Here is a 21,425-nt window from a genome sequence, read left to right as displayed (position 1 = left end):
TTGTGAGGTATCAGCATTGATCGTGCTATCAATTTATTCTTTGCAACACCAATTAAGGATATTACAAGAAATGACAGCTACTATATCGTAATAACACTGCATCTTCCTCGTCAAAGTTTGGTAACTCGACAATGGTGAAGTACTTACCTCGTCCAACCACGCCAAATTTTGAGTGGAAAACAACAAAATGTATCGTCAAGTTAGTATTAGCTTAACGGACTCAACAAATGATTCAGTTTATCACTTCATGAGAAAAATAATAGATGACCATTTTAATGAGGTAAAATTGCAGTTTTGGACCTATAAAAAAGGGCCCTTTTAAGCGGAGAATTAAATTTTTGGTCTTACTATCCTGAAGTTATATCATCAATAAAAGAAACTAATGAACATGGCAAGCAAAAATGGACACAGAGTTTACCAAAGATATGGTACTTGCAATAAAGTTGTAAGAAATAACAATATGGTTTTCACATTTATAAACAGTTGCTGTTGCAGTTAGTATTACTATTACAACAGTGTAAAAAATTGAATCTGATCAGTAGACAACAAAACAATTGATACATTTCCCCTTTTGTTGGACAAAAGAATCGAAAAATGAACAAATAAAATATGTTTCTTAACAGGTTCTTCCGCTCATCTTTACTATACACCTCTGTTCAAAATTTGCTGCTATTTTGACAACTGCACAATTCCTTGGTCTTTAACTGGACGATACCTTGGCTGGATTGTGAGCTAGATATCATACATTCTTGAATCTGCATAAAAGAATACAATACTTTTCAGCTACTAGTTCAATCAGATCTAATAAAACAAAAATTAAAGGATCACTCATCCAGCTCAAATGATTATGGTTCCTTTCTCTACTTTATTTCATTTATCACTTTTACATTATTTTCAAGGATCGGAATTAATGTTCCCAGACGAAAACGATAGAGAGCCATCTCTAAACATCATGATGCAAGATGCTTAAAAGACCTAGTATGAGCCCTTGAGTAATAGTTGAGAATGCCCAGGATAAAGATATGAAGTGTAAGATTGGAAACTCTTTATCAAAGTAAAAATTCAAGGTGTAACAGTCAATCAGAAAAAGCAGTGGCATGGGCTCGCTATTTAGAGAGGGGTCATATATATTTATCTAAATTTAGTCTTCAAAATGACATCTCAGGTGCAAGCCAGTATCATTTCTTATAGGCCTGACACGTGGATAATTTTCAATTTTTATTAAGTAGGGGGTAGCAAGGTTTGCTTACGACTTTTCATTTCCGTGAACCAACTCATTTCAAAGCTTAAGAGTGTTAGGCTGGAAAAACATTTATTTATTAAGGGTCTGTTTGATTTAGAATTTTTGAGAATACATTTCGTGAAAAGAAATTTTTGAAGATTGTGTTGTTAAGAAGTAGGGACAAGGTATAGGTCCACGTTCAAAATTATTTTATTGAGATAATGTGTGGTTGAAAATGTGTTTGGTAAAACGAGTTTTAAAGAATCTGTATCACATGAGCTAAATTTAGTCTTCCACCCTAATAATTACAGAAGCTCTCTAAGAAAGTAAAGTTTCAGATCCATTAAATCAGTTACAATATCAATATATATCACACGATTGTCATCCAAACTATCAAGAGCACAAAAAGAAAAGGTGTATCTAAACTTGCTCAAGAGTTGTGTATTCTTTCCATGGAAAGTGAGATAAAAATTCAAACTGAAATCATACTTAGTCGCAAATGAGTTGGTCAATGGAACTTCTATACATACTTATACGTCACGATGTGACCAAACCATAAGCAGCATAGCGATAAAACACCACTTCAAACTGCCTAAGAAAGAGAAAAAGGGCAATTCAACGTACCTTGTGCTTGCACTCGTAGAAGCAGGTTCATTGCTACCAAGCAGATATGAAATGACTATCTCATTCCATACATCGGGTACTCCGGGTAGACACCAGTGGCTACAATCAGATAAAGATGGCCTGTCACTCCAAGTACCCACATGTGCATCACTTCGAAATGCCGACATCGGAGTTATATGCAAAACAGTAACAGGAACTGTCATATTGTTTACCACCTCGAATACTGCATCTGAAAATGAACTACTATCTTTCCCCCCAGCTTCTAAAAGTGGAAACTTTGTGACATTGCATTGCCTCAGAGTTAGATTCCTGGTGCAAAACCAAGCCACCATTCTTTTGATAAATCTCTCACAATGAGTCAAAATACACAGTAAAGAAGATTAAGGGGCAACTGATGCAGATAGAAATTGCTCACTAATTGTAGCAGCAGCTTCATAACGAACAAAGTATCACTTTCAAAAGCCTTTTAAGAGTATAGTAACCAAAATATTAAAGATCGTTCAACTTTTGAAGGCAAAATTATGTATTTATCAACGGAAGTAATATGAGGTGAGTCCCAAGGAATATGATCCCTGTCTCAATGTTTGACATATAATACCAGCTAAGGTAAAATATTAACTCTGTTCCATTTTAAGGAAAATGGATAATATGACAATGAAGAGGATCCGTTATATATAAATGCAAGGAAAACCAACATTTGCAGCAAAGTGAAGTACAAATTTGACAGCATGAATATGGAAAGCTAAATATTGCTCAAAGAAAAGCATATTACCTCCAGTGAGAAGGCTCAAAAGTTCGGAAGAAGACCTGTGTTCTTTTAGGATTTATCATGCTCTCGACCCATGAAGACCAAGTGCTTAATGCCCTTCTGAAGGCAGAGGCAATCGGCATTCCAAGCTTTAGTGAATTGCCAACTTGAAAATAGCATCCCCTGTCATGACAAGGAATTCAGAAGTTAGCTAAAAACATACATCAAAAGACAGCCATACACTGTGAGAGTCTCCCATTTGAAACAAAAAAACTACTCAACTTATTAGAAAATTTTTTATGTGCCATTATTTTCTCCAACACTATCATGTCAGACATCACATGCAGACAGATTAATGTAAAGAACATTAAAAGTACAATATGGTATTATGTATCTTGATATAACAGACCATTAACAACTTATGGGCAAAAGCTGGAACAACTTGTTGTGAAAAATGCGAGTCTAGAACTTATCTAGATTAGTAAATGAGTCTCAAAAGCCTATCTAGATAAATTAGGATGTCCAAGTCTTACATAAATTTCCCAAATGAAGAAACTTACGAGCGGGACAGTTAAAAGTTACCTAAAAAGGATAGAAGGAATCCCCAAGAAATAATGCAACAATTTTGAGCAAATACGTAAAAACCGTTACATTTCATTACCCAAGGGGGAAAAAAGGTAATAGTGTATCCGAAGATTCAGGACTATATGTTATTTAAGCAAGCTTGCCTTTTCAGGCATAGGATAGCAATCTGTTTACGTATAATCATAATGTAGAAATCCCATATCAGTTATGGGATTATTGTTATATTAGTGTGAGGTATAATTAGAACTAAGTTAGGAAATATCTTATCTTTCTTAAGTTAGAATATTATTTTCCTTTTCTTCACAATTGTATTGTATTATATATTGTGGCATAATGCTGTAAGATTAACCAATCAAGTGGGAAACAATTACTTTTCATCGTGTCTTTATTGTCATTATGGTATCAGAGTCGGGTTATATCCAAACCCGACTCTCGATGGCCAAAAACACCGCCAATAGTAAAAACTTAGCCTCCTTTGAAATAAAAACTGGTGAAATTGAAACCATCCCTACCATGATTCAAATGGAGGTGATAATTCCTCCTTCCAACCCACGGTGCAGAAGCTCAACGGTAGAAATTACAGAGAATGAGCTCAATCAATTAAATTGGGGGTCGATGGGAAATGAAAAATTAGGTACCATATCGGCGATACGAAGAGGCCCATGGATGCAACACTCCAACAAAAATGGAAATCTAAGAACTCCATGGTAATGCCTTGGTTAGTCAATTCGACGAAGCCAGCAATTGGCAAAATCTATCTCTTCACAGGAATTGCAAAGGACATATGGGACACCGTTCGAGAGATGTACTCCGACGCGAAAGATTTGTCCTAAATCTTTGAAATTAAAAATATATTGTGCCAGGCCAAGCAAGGAGAAAGGGATGTCATTGAATATCACATGGAGATGATTGTCCTCTGGCAAGAATTGGACCGCAACATCGATGAACAGTGGGATTGCCCAAACGACAGTGTTCGATACAAGAAAAGAGTGGAGAATGAACGAGTGTTTTAATTCTTGGCTGGGTTGAACAGAGAACTAGATGATGTGAGAGGCCAGACTCTTGGTCGCTGGCCACTACCTGCCACACGCAATATCTTTGCCGAAGTAAAGCGCGAAGAGAGTCATTGGGCTATTATGCTAAAGAAGGGCCTGATTTGGGAGCCTAAATGTTTAGAGAAATTCAAAAAATTGGATCTGGCCCGAGACAACAAAAAGGTTGTCCATTATGTGACCATTGTCGAAAACCTAGTCATAAATAAGATACATGTTGGGATTTGCATAGAAAGCCCTCTGATTGGAAACCAAGACAGAACACCAAAAATCATTGCTACTAAATTACAATTGATTCCACTAAAATACAAAACTCTACTCCGAGCAATGCATTTAATTCCGAGCAACTAGAAGAACTCTACAAAATGTTTTCCAACGTTCAGTCATCTAGCTCGTTAACCTCCTTGTCTCACAGAGGTAATTTCATTGAGCTCTAAACACCACTTCACTTTCCAAAGTACCATGAATTATTGATTTTGGTGCATCCGATCATATGACGGACTCCCACCATCTATTCCTTTCATACTCACCTTATGCTAGTAATCTTAAAGGAAAAATTGCAGATAGCTCTTTCTCCCCAGTAGCTAGAAAAGGAGTATTCGAATCTCTAATTCCATCACACTCGAGCATGTTCTACATGTCCCAAACCTATCCTGCAATCCACTATCCATTAGCTAATTAACAAAAAGTTCAAATTGCTCCGCTAACATTTTTCTTCTCACTATGTTTTTCAGGACTTATTGTTAGGGAAAACGATCGGTACTGCTAAAGAGTGTGAGGGACTACTACTTTTACAAGATTTATGTGAGTAAACAACGTCGACTTGTTGGTCGTGATTCTGCCTTTGTCCATAAGAATAGTGAAATTCCTTTATGGCATTATGGAATGATTCATCCTAATTTTTAGTATCTAAAATATGTATTTTCTTCAATATTTTTGAATAAAATACCTTCTTATCTTGAATGTGAAATTTGTGAACTTGCAAAATATTATCACTCTTCATTTGTACAAACTATCTAAACTGTTTACTGTAATTCACAATAATTTATGGGGACCATCATGAATCCCTAATCTCGCCCAAACAAAATAATTTGCAATGTTCATCAACAATCATAATCGAATTTGTCGGGTTTATATGCCAAAAGAAAAAAATTGATGTTTGTTCCGTGTTCATAAATTTTCATTCCATGGTTCAAACCCAATTCCAGACAAAAATCCAAATTCTGCGCACAAATAATGGCACAAAATATTTCAATGATAGCTAAAGATCTATCCACAACAAAATGGGATAATCCACCAAAACTCATGTATCGATACACCCCAGCAAAATGTAGTTGTCAAACAAAAAAATAGACACCTACTTATGGTAACTCGTGCCATGACGTTCACTACAAATATAAACAAAACTTTTTAGGGTGATGCTACTTTAACATCAGCCTATCTCATGAATAAAATGTCTAGCCACAAACTCAATTTCGAAACTCCTCTCCAAAAATTTTAGAAATTCTTCCCTTACTCTCGTCTTGCCGTTGACCTTCCTCTAAAAGTGTTTGGATGTACATCCTTTGTCCATATACATTCCCATCATCGAAATAAGCTCAAACCTTGTGCATTTAATTGTGTATTCATTGGATACTCACCTACACAAAGGGGTATAAATGCTATGATCCAATCACAAAAATAGTGTTTGACAGCCTTGATGTCACTTTCTTCATAACAGTCCCTATTTTCAAAATCCTCTCACCAGGGAGAGAACTTAAGTGAAGATTGGTTCTTGAAAATCTCTTTTCATCCCTATGAATCTATCTCGAACACTGAACCTACAACACCATCATGTCTCAATATGCCATCCACTGAAGGTAACTTGAATTCAAGGAGGAGCAGAAAGAACAACATGACAAAGAGTTCATAGTTTACTCAAGAAAGTCAAAATTAAAGTATAAGGAAAAACTCACACTCGAAGCACCAAGAGAGTTAAAATCAGTGATAGCTCCAGTAAGCTTTCTCCAAAATCACCTGACACTGATTTACCTATTGTTCTTAGGAAACAAACTAGATCATGTACTCTTCACCTTATCTCAAATGTTGTTTCTTATAAAGCTTTGTCTCCAGGATTTCGAACTTTTGTCTCTATCCGTGTCAGCACAGAAATTTCTAGAAATATTCACGAAGCCATGAAAATTCCTAGGTAGAGAAAGGCAGTTATGGATGAAATGCCTCGGAGACAAATGAAACTTGGGATGTGATGGAACTACAAAAAGGAAATAGAACTGTTGGATGCAAATGGACCTTTAATGTGAAATATAAAGCAAACAAAACAATAGAACGGTACAAAGCTCGCCTGGTTGCAAAGGTATACACTCAAACTTATGATATATATTACATAGAAACATTCGTACCGGTTGCGAAATTGAATGCAATTTGAGTTCTCCTATCACTAGTAGCAAACTTGGATTGGCCCCTCCAACAACTTGATATTAAGAATGTATTCTTGAATGGGAAGTTGGAAGAAGAAGTTTACATGATATTACCACCTGAATTCTCCAAGAAAAATGAAGAAAATAGAGTATGCAAACTAAAAGTCTCTATACGACCTTAAGTCATGGTTTAACATATTTGCAAATGTGTTGAAAAATCAGGGATACCAACAAGGGCAGTCAGATCATACTATATTTTTTGGAGTATTTGAAGATGGGATAAAGACCATTCTAATCGTATATATTGACGACATAATTCTTACTAGAGATAATGCAGTCAAGATAGAGACTAAAAAGGGATCTAACAACAGAATTTTAAGTAAAAAACTTGGGACAAATGCAATATTTTTTAGGAATGAAAGTAACCAAATCAAAGAAGGGTATCAGTATTTCGCAACGAAAATATATTCTGACCTCCTAATTGAAATTGGTATGTTTGGGTGCACAACAAGTGACAACCCTATGAATGCGGGAAGAAAAATAGAGAACATCGGAGAATCAGTTGAAAATGACAGACATTAACGACTAGTTGGGAAACTGATCTATCTAGCACACACTAGACCTAATTTTGCATTCACGGTAACTATGGTAAGCCAATACATGCATTCTCCAAAGAAGCTCATCTAGAAGCAATATACAGGATTCTGATATATCTCAGAGGCTTTCCTGGTAAAGGAGTACTGTTCAAGAAAAATAAAAAGAAGGAAATAGAAATATTCATTGATGTAGATTAGGTAGGAGCAATAGAAGATAAAAGATCAACCACTGATTATTAGACTTTTGTAATGGAAAATTTGGTTACTTTAGAGTAAGAAACAGAATGTAGTAACCAAAAGAAGAGCTAAAGCAAAATTTAGAACAACCACTCAAGGAATATATGAAAGACTATGGCTAAAGAAACTCTTGGAAGAATTACAAATTGCAATGAAATTTCCAATTAAACTTTATTGCGATAACAAAGCAACTATCAGCATCTCACTCAATCTTGTTCAACATGAAAGAACCAAACACATAGAGGTTGACAGATACTTCATTAAGGAGAAAGTTGAAAATAGAACCATCTGTATGATCTACGTCCCTACCAAAGAACAAACTATAGATATATTCACCAAAGGGCTACAAAGACAAATCTTTGATGATTTCAACTACAAATTGGATATGATTAATATCTATGACCCAACTTGAGGGAAAGTGTAGAAATCCCGAATCAATTATTGGATTATTGTAATATTAGTGTATAGTATAATTAGAACTAAGTTAGGAAATATACTTTCTTTCTTAAGTTAGAATATTATTTTCCTTTTCTTCACAATTGTATTATATTATATATTGTGGCATAATGCTGTAAGAATAATCAATCAAGTGGGAAACAATTATTTTTCATCGTGTCTTTATTGTCTTTACACAACACAATACATGACTGGTTTGGAAATTTTTAACACCATGAAGACTGCTAAAAATTATGCAAGTCCAAGTAATCATGAATTTGAACGTAGAAGTCGAAAAGTTAGTAATAGTAGGACCAATTAGATTTTTTTCTTTCATTTGATGATATCATAGGGACTAGAATGCAATCATATTTTCTTAACAACATTCTTTTAATATTCTTCAATACACCATAAATGACAAACATTTTATTTGGAGCCCTCACTTTCCAAACTATAACAAAATATACTATATCATCAAATTCTCCTAGAGAAACAGAGTAGTAACAGCTGTAACATCACCAAAGATGATTAATCCAACTCTTCAACTTGGAGGGGAGAAAAGGAGGGGAGTGGGGGTTAAATCTTAGAATACATGGGAGTAAAGAATTAAAGCACCACAATTTAGTGGCTTTGGGCTGTTGTGAGTGTTATTTGCCCAAATGTATGTGCTTGTTTCTTAGTGCTTTTAAGTGCTTATATGTTGCGGGTCCTATGGAATGTGGGGATAAATTGTGGATCCTAAGAAATGTGTGGATAAAAAATATGTTTAAAGCTTGATTTATAATGTAAGCTTTGCCAAAAATGCTTTCTGTCAAAACAATAAAGTGAGACCAAGATTTTTGTTTTGCCACAATTGAAGTGGAAAACACCAAAACGTTCCTAAAAAGTATTTTGATCCAAAAAACTCATGAAAAAGTTCTCCTAGCCAAATGTAACCAACTAAGCAAAACACTCAACCTCTGTCCAACACTATTATAAAGTGAAGCAGTTGAACAAAATCAATCCTGAGTGGTTAAGTTTAAGAATCATTTTCTCAAGAATAAAGGTTTTCCTTGTTAAGAACTTCAATTGTACTATCTACAGTATAAAGAGAGAGGTGTCTGGAGGAGGAGCTGATTGTAGAGCTTTTGTATATTTACTCATAACTGCGTGGAAAGATCTAATAAAAACACTTTCAATCAATCACTATATGTATAGAAATGGAATAGACGGGACAATGAGAAATTCAAGCTTAAAGGAAGAAGGAAACTTACATTCCAAAGATCTTCCCAGGAATCCACCATTGACCAGAATTGAAAATAAGAACATCTGAATCAATCCACTCCCTACTGATATCATCCAACTTGTCCAACTTAAGTGTTGATCTAACTCTCCTTGGTACATGTTTAGGTGCCCAGTAGTGTTGCACAAGGAAAACTGATCGGTAGAACTCGATAGTGAAGTTAAAGGAACTGAACCTTACGCCTAAAAATCTAATTTGTTTCGTGATCTTGTTCCCGTTGACTTCATACACACTATTCTTATCTTCCAGACCATTCATTAGTAAACATATTAAAGACTCCCACTGTGTTCTACTCATCGAATCACCAACAAAAACAACTCTTTTATTTCGGAGTATTTCCAAAACAAGCTGCACATTAACTTTCGGTATGGCACAATTCTTTGGCTTCCACCTCCATTTTATATAATCATTATCCGTTCGACCATTGTCCAGGCAGTTGAATCCTTGCTCTACAAAAGGGCATTCCGACGCATTGTACAAGGGGTAACTATCATCCAGTACCCAATTTCCATTATATACATCACATGTATCTTCTGAACCACTGAAGTTGGAAAATCTATCCGCGTGGTCATGGAATGTATGGGTAAGATTTGGTAGGACATATAAGTACCCACAACCAATAACAAAGAAAAAGGAGACCAAAGAACCAATCACAATTAGTGCACAAAACAGGCGAGGAACCCAAGTTTTCCTACAAAATCCGGGGCTGTTAATACTTGCAGCCCTCTGCTTAAAGGAAACACTTCTACTAAAACTACTCATAGTCTCAATAGGTAGCTAGCTCAAGACCACCACATTTGACCGAAATAACTTCAAAAATTGGAATCAAGATTACCATTAGAGATCCCTTGTAGGGCACTCAATTCACTGGAAACCTTATTGCCATAGAAAACCAATCAATACACTAACCATTTACCAACCAATCACCATCACACCAAATTTAGCTGCAATCAGTAATATCAACAAACAGTAATTTTGTAACTGCAATTTCAAAACATCGAAATGCCATGAAGTATAAAATTATTCAAAAATCCAAAACTTCACCCATGTCCATCCAGGAGAGCCTCAAGAATTCAAACTCTGAATCTTATTTCGATCACAACCCAGTACAACAAAATTAAAAAAAAAAAAATTCAAACGGGAATCCAAGATTTCTCCAGAAAAGCAATCCCAACCAGGAAAGAGTGTGGCTCTTTAAAATCTTGAATCAAACTGAGAAGTATAAGAACCAGATACAATGCATAGATTGTTTTGTAACTATAGACTGTGATTACCAAATAACTAAGCTGGGTGGATGATCCACTTTGATGAATCTTTGAACGGCTATGAAGAAATGGAGCTTGCAGAAACCTTAAGCGAAAGAATTGGAATTGGTGGAGATCGAGAAAGTTGAACAAACCCATAAATCAAGAATTAGAACAATAACTACGTGGTATGCAGAGCGGTTAGATTTTCGGCAGGGGCTTATTTTGTCAATTCCTTTATGCCAATTATATGTAAGGGTATGTTTGACTAGGAGAATAGAAAACCTCGGAACCTTTAATTCACCTCCTTATCATTAGTTAATTAATTTCCCTCATTTAAATGTCCACTCTTAAGTTTCAATAAAATCTTAATTGGATCATTAAATTTTAATTATCATAACATTCTGACGACTATTGTCTTCCAAACCGTTTCTTAGTTGGCTACTATGCTGTAATTGATCTTCTATGTAACGATTATATGACATACTTAAAACATGAGGGCCATGACAATATATTAAGATTAAAATGTTAATATTCTTATTATATTTTTTAATACTTTTATGAAATTGCAGTGGTAATTTGACACGATCCTAGAAGTTCCTTTGCTGTGTGATTATCATTTATGAAATTTTATCAATTTGAGACACTAAGTATGACAAAGTGGTGAAATTAGAAATTTCAAAAAAAATAAAAAAAATTTGAAATTTATTGACCAACTTGAAATTTCACTGAAAATATGAAAATTTTATTTTACCATCTCGACGTGTTAGTACTGGATCTTGGCCTCATGGACCCATTAGATGAGAAGAGTTACTATAAGTTAGTAGGGCAATAATAAGAATAATGATATATACTAATTTTAGGGGGATAAATATATATGTATAGGGGGGGGGGGGGGTTTACCAAATGGCGTCCCCCTCTCACAATGTATGGCGGGTTTCGCGTGTATTTAAAAATGACGGCCCGTGCTCTTTACCCTTGTTGTGAGTAGTAGGAAAGATTTGTTAAAATAATTCGGTATATGTAGCACAGTCCATTTTAGAATCAATGGTACTACAACACCAATTTAGACGGTGTAATATGATGAAATTATAAGCGACTCATTTAAAAATAATGTTATCTAACATTAACGGTATTGAATATTAATTTAGATGTCAGCATATGATCAACTCTATTAAATAAGTCATAAATCATTATGCCTATAATTTAATGCCATCTAATTGGTTTTTAACACAGGTAGTGTTAAATAAAATTACTATCTTATTTAATGTCACTATTATAATCTAGATTGATATTAATAGCATTATACAATGGTATATAGGACTATTGATATTAAAATATCATCCTAAGTGATAAGTTTCATAACAAACTTATTAGACCTATAATTTAATGCTAACTAAATATCATATAGAGCGGTATTTTAATATACCATTATTCAATAATAACTAGTAATATGCCTGTATAGTTGGCTCTAATTAATTTCGTTAATCATTTCATCAATATTCTACTCAATAATTATAGCTACTCAACGTTTAATTAATTAAAAATACAAGTAAGATTACTAATTATTCATTTAATAGTGGTTACCATGATGCTAATAATTTGTTATAAGTACTTGTCACGTCCCAATTGATTGAACTTTAATTTTAAAATGTTGCAAATCGATTTGACCCTGAACATGAAACTTTAGGTGCTCAAATATTGACTTGTTAATTAATGTACCCATTGATTGTATAAGGGTCCCAAGTGGGATTTGTGAAATTTTTATGATTGATATCCATAAGATGATCAATAAATCTGATTGGGATCTTTGTACAGAAAGAGGGGAAAAAATTGTTTTGATATCAACCCTAATTTAAGCTTCAAAACTTCATACAGAAGTAGAAAAGCAGCGGGTGTATGCGAGAGAGAGAGATTTGGGGCATGCATTTAAGTAGAAATGGAATCAGACAAGTAGTATTTATTTATTTAAAGAGAAGGAAAAACGTAAGAAATTGAAAGTTGAAGAGTTGGGTCATTGCTGTAGTCATAGAGGGCTATGATTTTTTTCCTTTTTACAATATGTACTTTTAACCAAGGAGTTCATTGTCTTGATGAACATCATAATCCCTAGAACATCTAGGGTTTTATTCAGAACTGTACAACATAATTACACAACAATTAATTGTTGGGTTGAAATGTTGAATGAATTGGCTTAAATTTGATAACTAGATTAGGCATCTCATAATCATTATAATCATCTTATATATATATAAATATATGTCAAAAGCATGTTTCTCTGTGCTTAAAATTATGGATTATTCTTGGAGTACATAAGGAGGTCCATTTTGGACAGACGGCACCCCCTATTGGAGGTACGCTCGTGACCTCCAATAGGAGGATGGTTATTCTTATGGTACATAAGGGGGCACATAAGGGTGTCCAGAATGGACATCCGGTATTTACGTACCCCAAGAATAATTTTAAAATTATAAGTTACATTTTTAGAAAATACATTTATTTTAGGGTCCTTTGATAGTGTCATATTTCATCTAATGGGTGAACTCCAACCAAATATGAAAGTGGAAATGAAGTTCAAATTTTAAGGTACAAACATTTAAAGCATGTTTTTAGCCAATTCCATGAAAATCAAACTTCATTTTTAGTCATATTTAAGGAGATTCATAACTTTTATCAACTTTTCAATTATACATTTCATCAATTTTTCATAAAAAGAAATTGAGCCAAGTCAACGTGATTTTCTTCTCATTTGACGGGAACAAGATTTTGACGAGGCAACACCCCAGTAAACCTCTCCAATTTTTCGTTATTGAGATGGAAGTTTGAGTTCAACCTAAGGTGAACATTGACTTAACGTGTGCAATGTTTTTAGTTTAGCAACCGCATCTCAAGGGTAAAATAAGGAGGTTTTGTTTGTCTAAAATGTGGAAGCTTGCCATGACATGCCAACCTAATTAATTGTTCATGTATTTCCTTCTCAACTCTATTTAATTATTTTATGTTTGTGATTTCATGTCTCAATATTTTGGTTCGTCATATTTTTTTCACATTTTACATTTTTTTAATGAGTAATAATATCTAATTTCACTGCTTCAGCCTATATAAGTGACAACACTACCACATTCTTCAATAAATTATAATACATAAAGTAAGAGCTACATAGGTGGTGTATGCAATTCAATTTGCATGGAACACGGGTGGAAAAGTCCATCGTTTGAAAGTGACCGGTTCGATTGTTGAAAAAAAGAGGAAGGTCGGTAACATCGAAGGTAGAAGCCATGTTGTCACCATCATCCCTCATGTTATGTACCGTCAGAGTATCACGTATATTCCAAGAAGGCAATGGGATGGCCGATTCACTTGCCATACATGAAATCAACACCCGCACAGTTACATGGTGTGATGGTTGCCCAATATTTTTTGTACGATCTTGAAAATTTTGAAGCCTAGACAATAAATTATTATGAGACCCCTAAATATAATTTTTATACAAGTGTAACAATCTCTTTTTGCATCAATCATTAATTTTTCTATAGCTTTTCAAAAATAGAAGGAGCTCTTTTAAATAAATAACTTATTTTTAACTTTCATAAAGTTTATTTTACAAATTTTAAAGAAACGTTATAAGCTTAACAAAAAATTATATGAGAGATGTCTTTCAATTTTTTTTTTCTTTTTGTTTTAAAAGAGGGTCCATTCTTTCTTAAAAATTTATTTGCACAAGATATATATCAAGCACTTTTACTCCGACTTTCATCTCCTTTCTAACAACCAAACTTCTCCTCGTATATCAAGAAAATTTTGATTTTTGGAATTATTTTACTTTTAAAATATACAAGACGATCATAATAAAATTGATTTAGATAAATAGATTAATAAAATTAGATGAATAAAATCATTTGTTTCTAGTTTCAAGAGAACGAAATTGAACCATAAACCAATATTCTTTTTGATAATGGAACCAATAAATTTTTTTATTTTTATTTTTAAAGATATGGAACCCCAAACCGAAATCGAACTATTTGGTTTTAATTAGATTGGTTTGGTTTGGTTCTGGTTCTGGTTCTATTACTTAAATTTTCAAATAATAAATGTAGATTAAAATATATTACCCTATCTACAAGTTAATAATATATGTGTAAATAAAAAAATAAACATCAAACACTAAGCAAATTCAACTTCAAATTATCAATTATCAAATGAAATAGTGCAATAAGTCTAAATTAACAAACAAAATATTGTCATAATTTTAATACACAAATATCAAGTACTATGCCCAATATATTGTGTCTAATAACATTGATTCACTAATGTAGATGAATAATTCACTCACAAAAGTTGGATTTTTTTGGTGCGATCCGCTGAATTGTTAACATATATATGAATTTGGTTCTTGGTACTAAGAGCGAAAACCAATAAAATTTTATTTTATTTTATTTTATTTATTATTATTATTATTTTTTAGAATCGAATCGAACTGATTAGTTGGGTTCGGTTTTGATAGTCTGATCATTTGCTCATCCCTATATTGTTCATAAGGGTTGATTGGCTTATGCCCAGATGTAAGGGCCCAAGTGGTTTGGGTCTCTTATTTAGTCCCATCTTGTGGTTTCATCGTGGCTTATTAAACGAATGGAGGACAAACTTAAAAAGATAAAGATAAATTTTGTTAGAGTTTTGGACCTTTAAATTTTTTTATTTTTTATTTTTTGAGGCCCTGAGCCCCGGGTTCTAAAATGCATGCATATATTCGATATTTTTTTGAAATGTCTCGCATATGGGATATGCGCATAATAATGCTATCAATTCATTTTGTTGACCATATATGCGTGCTTAAACTCTGAAACATACATGGTTATTGTGTTAAAAATTGTGTCAAAATTAGTCTAGCAAAGTCCAACCTATTTTTATAACTTCGAAATAGCAAATTGAACTCAAGAAATACCAAACTAGTCTAAGTCATCCACGTGATGAATTATAGACAACAATCAATTGGGGTTTTGATCATTAGAAGAATCAAAACAAATTTTTCATAGAGTTGTAAACTATCCACATCAAGCTCGACCTCCTTCTTATTTGATCTTCCTCTAGTTTAACTAGTAAGTCATGCTAGTAATGCACAATCTTTGATTGTTGATGGTTGTGACAATCATGAGTATGTTGATAATAATATCTTACAATCTACAAGACGTAATAGAAATTTTTGAGTTGAAATAAGAAGCCTGATACTAAGATTATTTTGCATTGGATGATACGAAATATGACTTGGATAAAGAAAAGGAGATTGAAATATTGGAATCCAGTAAAGAACTAGACAAAATTTAGGATTTTTTAAGTTGATATTCATGTGTAATCTAGTTGTGGGAATTGATTGCCAAGTAATTGTAGTTTATGGTTTTGAGCAATATATTTTTATTAAAAATTTGAAGAATATATATGAAGTTTAAGCTTTCATATACGCCTTTTAACTTTTTGATTAGTCCATTTTGACTTGTATTCGAGTATTGAAGTATATTCATTTTAGCACCTCCTTTATGATGGGATTGCACGATAGGTGCCAACCTAGTTAAGATGTATTGCTAGTTTCCATCGTGAAGTAGATAGGGGCAGAGCCAAAGAACGATGTTGGGGTGGGTTGAAATTTAAAAAAAAAAAAAATCGGTTAACTCAAGTCATAAAAGAAGCTCTCTACGCTACAAAAAAAAAAAAAAAAGTCTAAATGATTAAGCTAATGATACTAGGGTTGGCAACAGTTCGGTTATGGGTCGGTTCGGCCAAAACCATAACCGCACCACCAATTTTTTGACCATACCATAACCGCACCATAACCACGTAAATCGGTTCGGCTCGTATCTCAGTTCGATTCGGTTAATAACCATGAAAATAAATTATTTTTTATAGGTTCATCCGTCAAATTGATATAAAACAATTTATGAAAAAGTCAATAAAAACAAAAACAAAAATATTCCAAGCGAAAATGCAAACATTATCAAACAATATTCCAAATAAAAATGCAAATATTATCCCAATTTTCAATTGTAAAATACAAATTTAACAAACAATATTATAACTATAACAATATTAAACTTTTCCTTCATTCTTAATTGTTGTGCATCGAAATTACTTGATTCATTCTTCTCCACAAGTCTTACTAGCATAGATCAACACTCAAAGTTGATTTTCATATAGTAAATAAGAAATGTAAGTAGAGAATACAACGATACTACATATTCCAGAATGATCTTAACTAAGATTTAAATAAAAAAAATATACCTCTTCGTCGGCTTTCTTCTCACTAAACGTTGTAGAAGTTCTAGAATATGATGAAGAAGTAAATTTTTTTATACACAATAGAAAAAAATTAACAATAAAAGGAGCCGTGCATGAGTTTGTGGTTTGTGAAGAGTAGGGTTTGCATATATATACTGTAATACTAATGCTATTATTATGGGGTACTAGTAAGTGGGTTGGCCGGCTAAGTCATGTAGATGTAATGGGGTGGGGAGATTTTGTTTTGGGCTAGATAGAAAAGTAGTGTAAATCCTAATAATCAATTCAATTGTTTTTTTTTAGCGAGTAATCGGTTCGATTTCGGTTCGACGGTGTAAATACTATACTCACACCGCCACGAACCGGTTCATTAAAATAAAAACTATATCCGCCCCATTGCACCATCGGTTCGATTTTTTTCGCCCCATTCGATTGGGTTAATCGCGATTTTCGATTTTAAATGTTCAAATTACCATCGCTACATGATACTCATGAGAAAGAGGGTCAAATATAAACAAGTACATTTAGATGTTAACCCTAAGATGTCCTGTTACATCATTGTATATTTACTCGCCAAATAGGAAATCGGAACCCTCTCTAGCAATTATATAAAGTGGTAGAAGCGTGATAAGTATGAGCAAAAGATATATATTCCACCAATTAAAAATAAAGGAAATACCTAATAAGTATTCTTCCAAACACTAATGTTAAAGAACTTTGACAACTAATCATTTCAAACAATTGAAAATTTTGACTAAAAAAAATAAAAAATATATTATTGTACGTCACCATTCTCAAAATTTTATTCGAATTGGGCATCAAACTTATACCAACACATTCTAATCTCACTTGAAGTGGGAAAAATCGATCAAGAGTATTAAAGGTCTAAAGAAAATGAATTTATTTCATGTCCATGTTTGGCTCACTAATAATATACTGATAGTAAATTAATTTATAAATAAATAAGTTTTTGACAAATATTTTTTTAGTAACAAAATAAAAAATAGAGCAAGTTACTAAGTTTAGTAATAATATATATTTCATAGTAAAAATAAATAAATTTTTAACTTCTAAATATGAATAAGTAATATATGAAAACTTACATAGAAATAAAAATTAAATTAATTTTAAGCTTATTCAAACATGTAGCATCTCTTAATGTTATAATAAATAATTTATTAATAACTTTTATCAATAAAAATATTAATATAAAATTTAATTATTTAATTATAAGTGAACTCTTTAAACTTAATCAAACATACATGAAATAAAATGCATCAGTAGATAATGGATCTTTCGTGTAGCATGAATACGGATGAAACAAATATTAAAATTTTGAGGATTCTTTAATAAGTTTGAATAATTGGACATTTGATGGATTGGGATTGTAGTTGGCTTGGCGTGGCTGGACTATTTTTTATATACATTCCACCTTGCAATTGGGTTGAATTTTCTTTTATTGTTTACACTCCCTTGCATATGGACTGGCGGCAGGCCTGGCCCCTACTTCGATCTGTTTTAGTCCAAGCCTGCCCTCCCCTACTTCGTCTAGGCATATCTAGCCCCCGTTTGATTTCCATTCTTTGGCCACAAAAATGAAAAATATGACTGTTATCCATTACATCAAGTCACCATATTTGACTTTCTATTTTTTGTGTGAATTTTATAACGACTATATTTTCATTCTTATTCTGAGAAAAGTGGGAATCAAACGGGCACTTAACCGAATATTTTGTGATGTAAAAAAGATGGATGGACTATATCTGGAATGAGGTCAAGATGACATTGATACTTTCTTCGGATGAAGCATTGCTAGTACGAACAAAGTCCTGCATCATTTAAATATGAAGTATATGATTGGTTACTCTAAGACTCACAATTTACTATCCCCAAATTTCGTAAGATCTGCAAGTTATAAAAACTCTAAAACACTACCAAAACAACACTAAGTTATCAAGATGAAATCCCAATTCTCTGCATAGTCTGACCTTGAGAGATATTTCTAGCTAAAACTATGGCAAGTTCACAACATGAAGTGTCAAAGAAAGTGCATGAAACAGGTAATATATGGAAATTACATCACTGTGGATTTTCTGGTTGAATTCTTATACAGAAAGTTCAATTTTTAACATCCATAATTCAATTAAAGTCTACTCTTAGCTATAGAAATAGTTATTTATACCTTTAAATCAATCATTGCCATACACGCATTCACACAGACTATTACTGAGATTTGCACTGTGAATTTAATGATACAATCAGGGAAAGAAGTAAATAAATGGGTTAATGAAGAAAATTCAAGAACTTTGCTAGCTAGCGTGCGTGCATACGTAGGATTTGATCATGATAACTGATCTCTTGCTTGATTTCCATTATCTGATACTGCAAAAGCAATCTTTTTGGGCTTCGGTGGATATAATATATAATTAGTACTACAATCTTGAAACATTTTCTTATTACATCATCAAAGCGGCAAATAATATAATAAATATATAACAAAGCTCTTTAGTCAACAAAATTGTAACAAACCTTTTCTTATCATCACATGGATCTTATAATTTATAGAAAAGGAAACCCTTGTAATAATTTGCTTAATCATCACCATTATATACATTTTTTTTAGTTTATACTAGAATCATTAAATAACAGCATAACAATCAAACTAATTCAGCCATTAGAACTCAATGTAAATTATGAGATCCCTCAAACCCATTACCTCCAAATGTGTATGAGGTTCGGGCTATGGCGGCGTTGGAGGTGGTGGCGGAGCCTGGAGCTTTACCCATTGTTACTGCCAGCCAATCTTCTGTTGAAGTGGGGGTTTGGAGCAGTCGAATTTGTCTTTTTAAGAACTTGACATAGCAAATGGCTTCATCTAGCATAGATGCAGTGTCCATCTTTGTACCTCCGGGCACAAGTCTTTGCAGAATCTGCATTTTTTCGCTTATTTTCTCTCGTCTGTGCCTTGCTGCCACGCTTTGAGGGTCGTCGCTTATACGGACATTTTTCCTTTTAGGCTTCCGAATAGCGGCCGGATCAATCTCTACTGGTTGCATTGCAGCAATCTTGAACATCATTTCTTTCATGGCTCCTAATTCTTCCTCAGGTTCTTTTTCTTCCTCTTGCTTCTCAAGATTCCTCATAGGATTGCTAAATATATTTGGAGCTTGTAATAGAGTTGATGATGTGCAGTGATTTTGGAGAGGATAATTTGTACAGATTGTATGATCAAAAGGGAGTTGATGATCGTGACGAAAATGGTGATCTTCCATTACCATATTAGGGTCCCAAGTGGGATTTGTGAATTTTTGATGGTTGATATCCATAAGATGATCAATAAATCTGATTGGGATCTTTGTACAGAAAGATGGGAAAAAATTGTTTTGATATCAACCCTAATTTAAGCTTCAGAACTTCATACAGAAGTAGAAAAGCTGCGAGTGTATGTGAGAGAGAGATTTGGGCATGCATTTAAGTAGAAATGGAATCAGACAAGTAGTATTTATTCAAGGAGCATTATTTAAAGGGAAGGGAAAAACGTACGAAATTGAAAGTTGAAGAGTGGGGTCATCTGCTGTAGTCATAGAGGGCTATGATTCCCCCGCGCACCCCCACCCCCCGAATTTTCAATATGTACTTTTAACCAGGGAGTTCATTATCTTGATGAACATCATAATCTCTAGAATGTCTAGGATTTTTATTCAGAACTGTACAACATAATTACATAACAATTAATTGTTTAGTTGAAGTGTTGAATGAATTGGCTTAATTTGTTAACTAGATTTGACATCTCATAATCATTATAATCACCTTGTATATATGTCAAAAGAATGGTTCTTTGTGCTTAAAATTATGGATTATTCTCGGGGTAGATAGAGAGACACATATGGGTATCCATTTTGGGCACAGAGCGCCCCTCCAATACAGGCGCCTCCATTAGGGGGACAATTATTCTTATGGTACATAAGGGGGCATATAAGGGTGTCCAATTTTGGACACCCTTATGTAATGGGTTATGCACCCCAAGAATAATTCTAAAATTATAAGTTACATTTTGAGAAAGTATATTTATTTTAGGGTCCTTTGATAGCGTCGTATTCCATGAAAAATGTCATATTCGAGAAATTCGTTTTCTATCTTGACTATTTGATACGAAAGTGAAAATGAAGTACAAATTTCAATATACAAACATTTAAAGTGTGTGTTTGGGCATTTCCAAGGAAATCAAATTTTTATGGTTTTGCTGATTTTTTCTTTTCCACATGGAATTAATTTGCCTTTTCCACATTTGCTATCAAACGGACCCTTAATGTACATACTCAGCGTCATACTATTTTTAACACCATCTATTTCTTGAGATGGTGAACTCCTAAGAGTTCATTAAACGAAAGAGAAATATAATATGCTTAGAAGGGCGAAGAAAATTCGAATCCAAGTTAGGAAATACAATATACTTTGGAGGGGTCCAAGAAACTAATGATTTATGAAAATCTAAATTTTCACATGATCTAGTTTTGCACTTGTTATCAAGAAGACAAACACAATACTAGTATTAGAAGGATCATAATTGAAACGACGTCTTAAGAAAACAAAAATGTGTTTTCTTAAATTAAAAAGACACTGATATGGCACATTTAAAATGGAGATTAGAAATTAGTATGGAAGATGCTTTGATAGATCATATCATTGACGAATAATCTTCTGTATGAGAAG

General features: G+C 33.3%; 2 protein-coding genes across 2 annotated transcripts; both read right to left on the bottom strand.

Moving 5' to 3' along the window:
- Positions 1–443: 443 nt before the first annotated feature.
- On the bottom strand, positions 444–10,679 carry LOC111367811 (protein trichome berefringence-like 7). Its single transcript, XM_022988873.1, has 4 exons — positions 9,170–10,679; positions 2,619–2,777; positions 1,847–2,155; positions 444–755 (listed from the first exon to the last, which is right to left on the bottom strand). Exons 1-4 carry the CDS (start codon positions 9,958–9,960, stop codon positions 740–742), a joined length of 1,275 nt encoding a protein of 424 aa, XP_022844641.1. The 5' UTR covers positions 9,961–10,679; the 3' UTR covers positions 444–739.
- Positions 10,680–19,317: 8,638 nt separating this feature from the next.
- Positions 19,318–20,182, bottom strand: LOC111366523 (transcription factor HEC3-like). The gene has a single exon (XM_022987262.1). It carries the CDS (start codon positions 20,036–20,038, stop codon positions 19,394–19,396), a length of 645 nt encoding a protein of 214 aa, XP_022843030.1. The 5' UTR covers positions 20,039–20,182; the 3' UTR covers positions 19,318–19,393.
- Positions 20,183–21,425: the final 1,243 nt, after the last annotated feature.

The sequence above is a fragment of the Olea europaea genome, chromosome 18, assembly GCF_002742605.1.
Source record: "Olea europaea var. sylvestris chromosome 18, O_europaea_v1, whole genome shotgun sequence".
Taxonomy (NCBI): domain Eukaryota; kingdom Viridiplantae; phylum Streptophyta; class Magnoliopsida; order Lamiales; family Oleaceae; genus Olea; species Olea europaea.
Note: the sequence above shows the minus strand (reverse complement) of the source record. Positions and strands in the feature narration are given on the sequence as shown.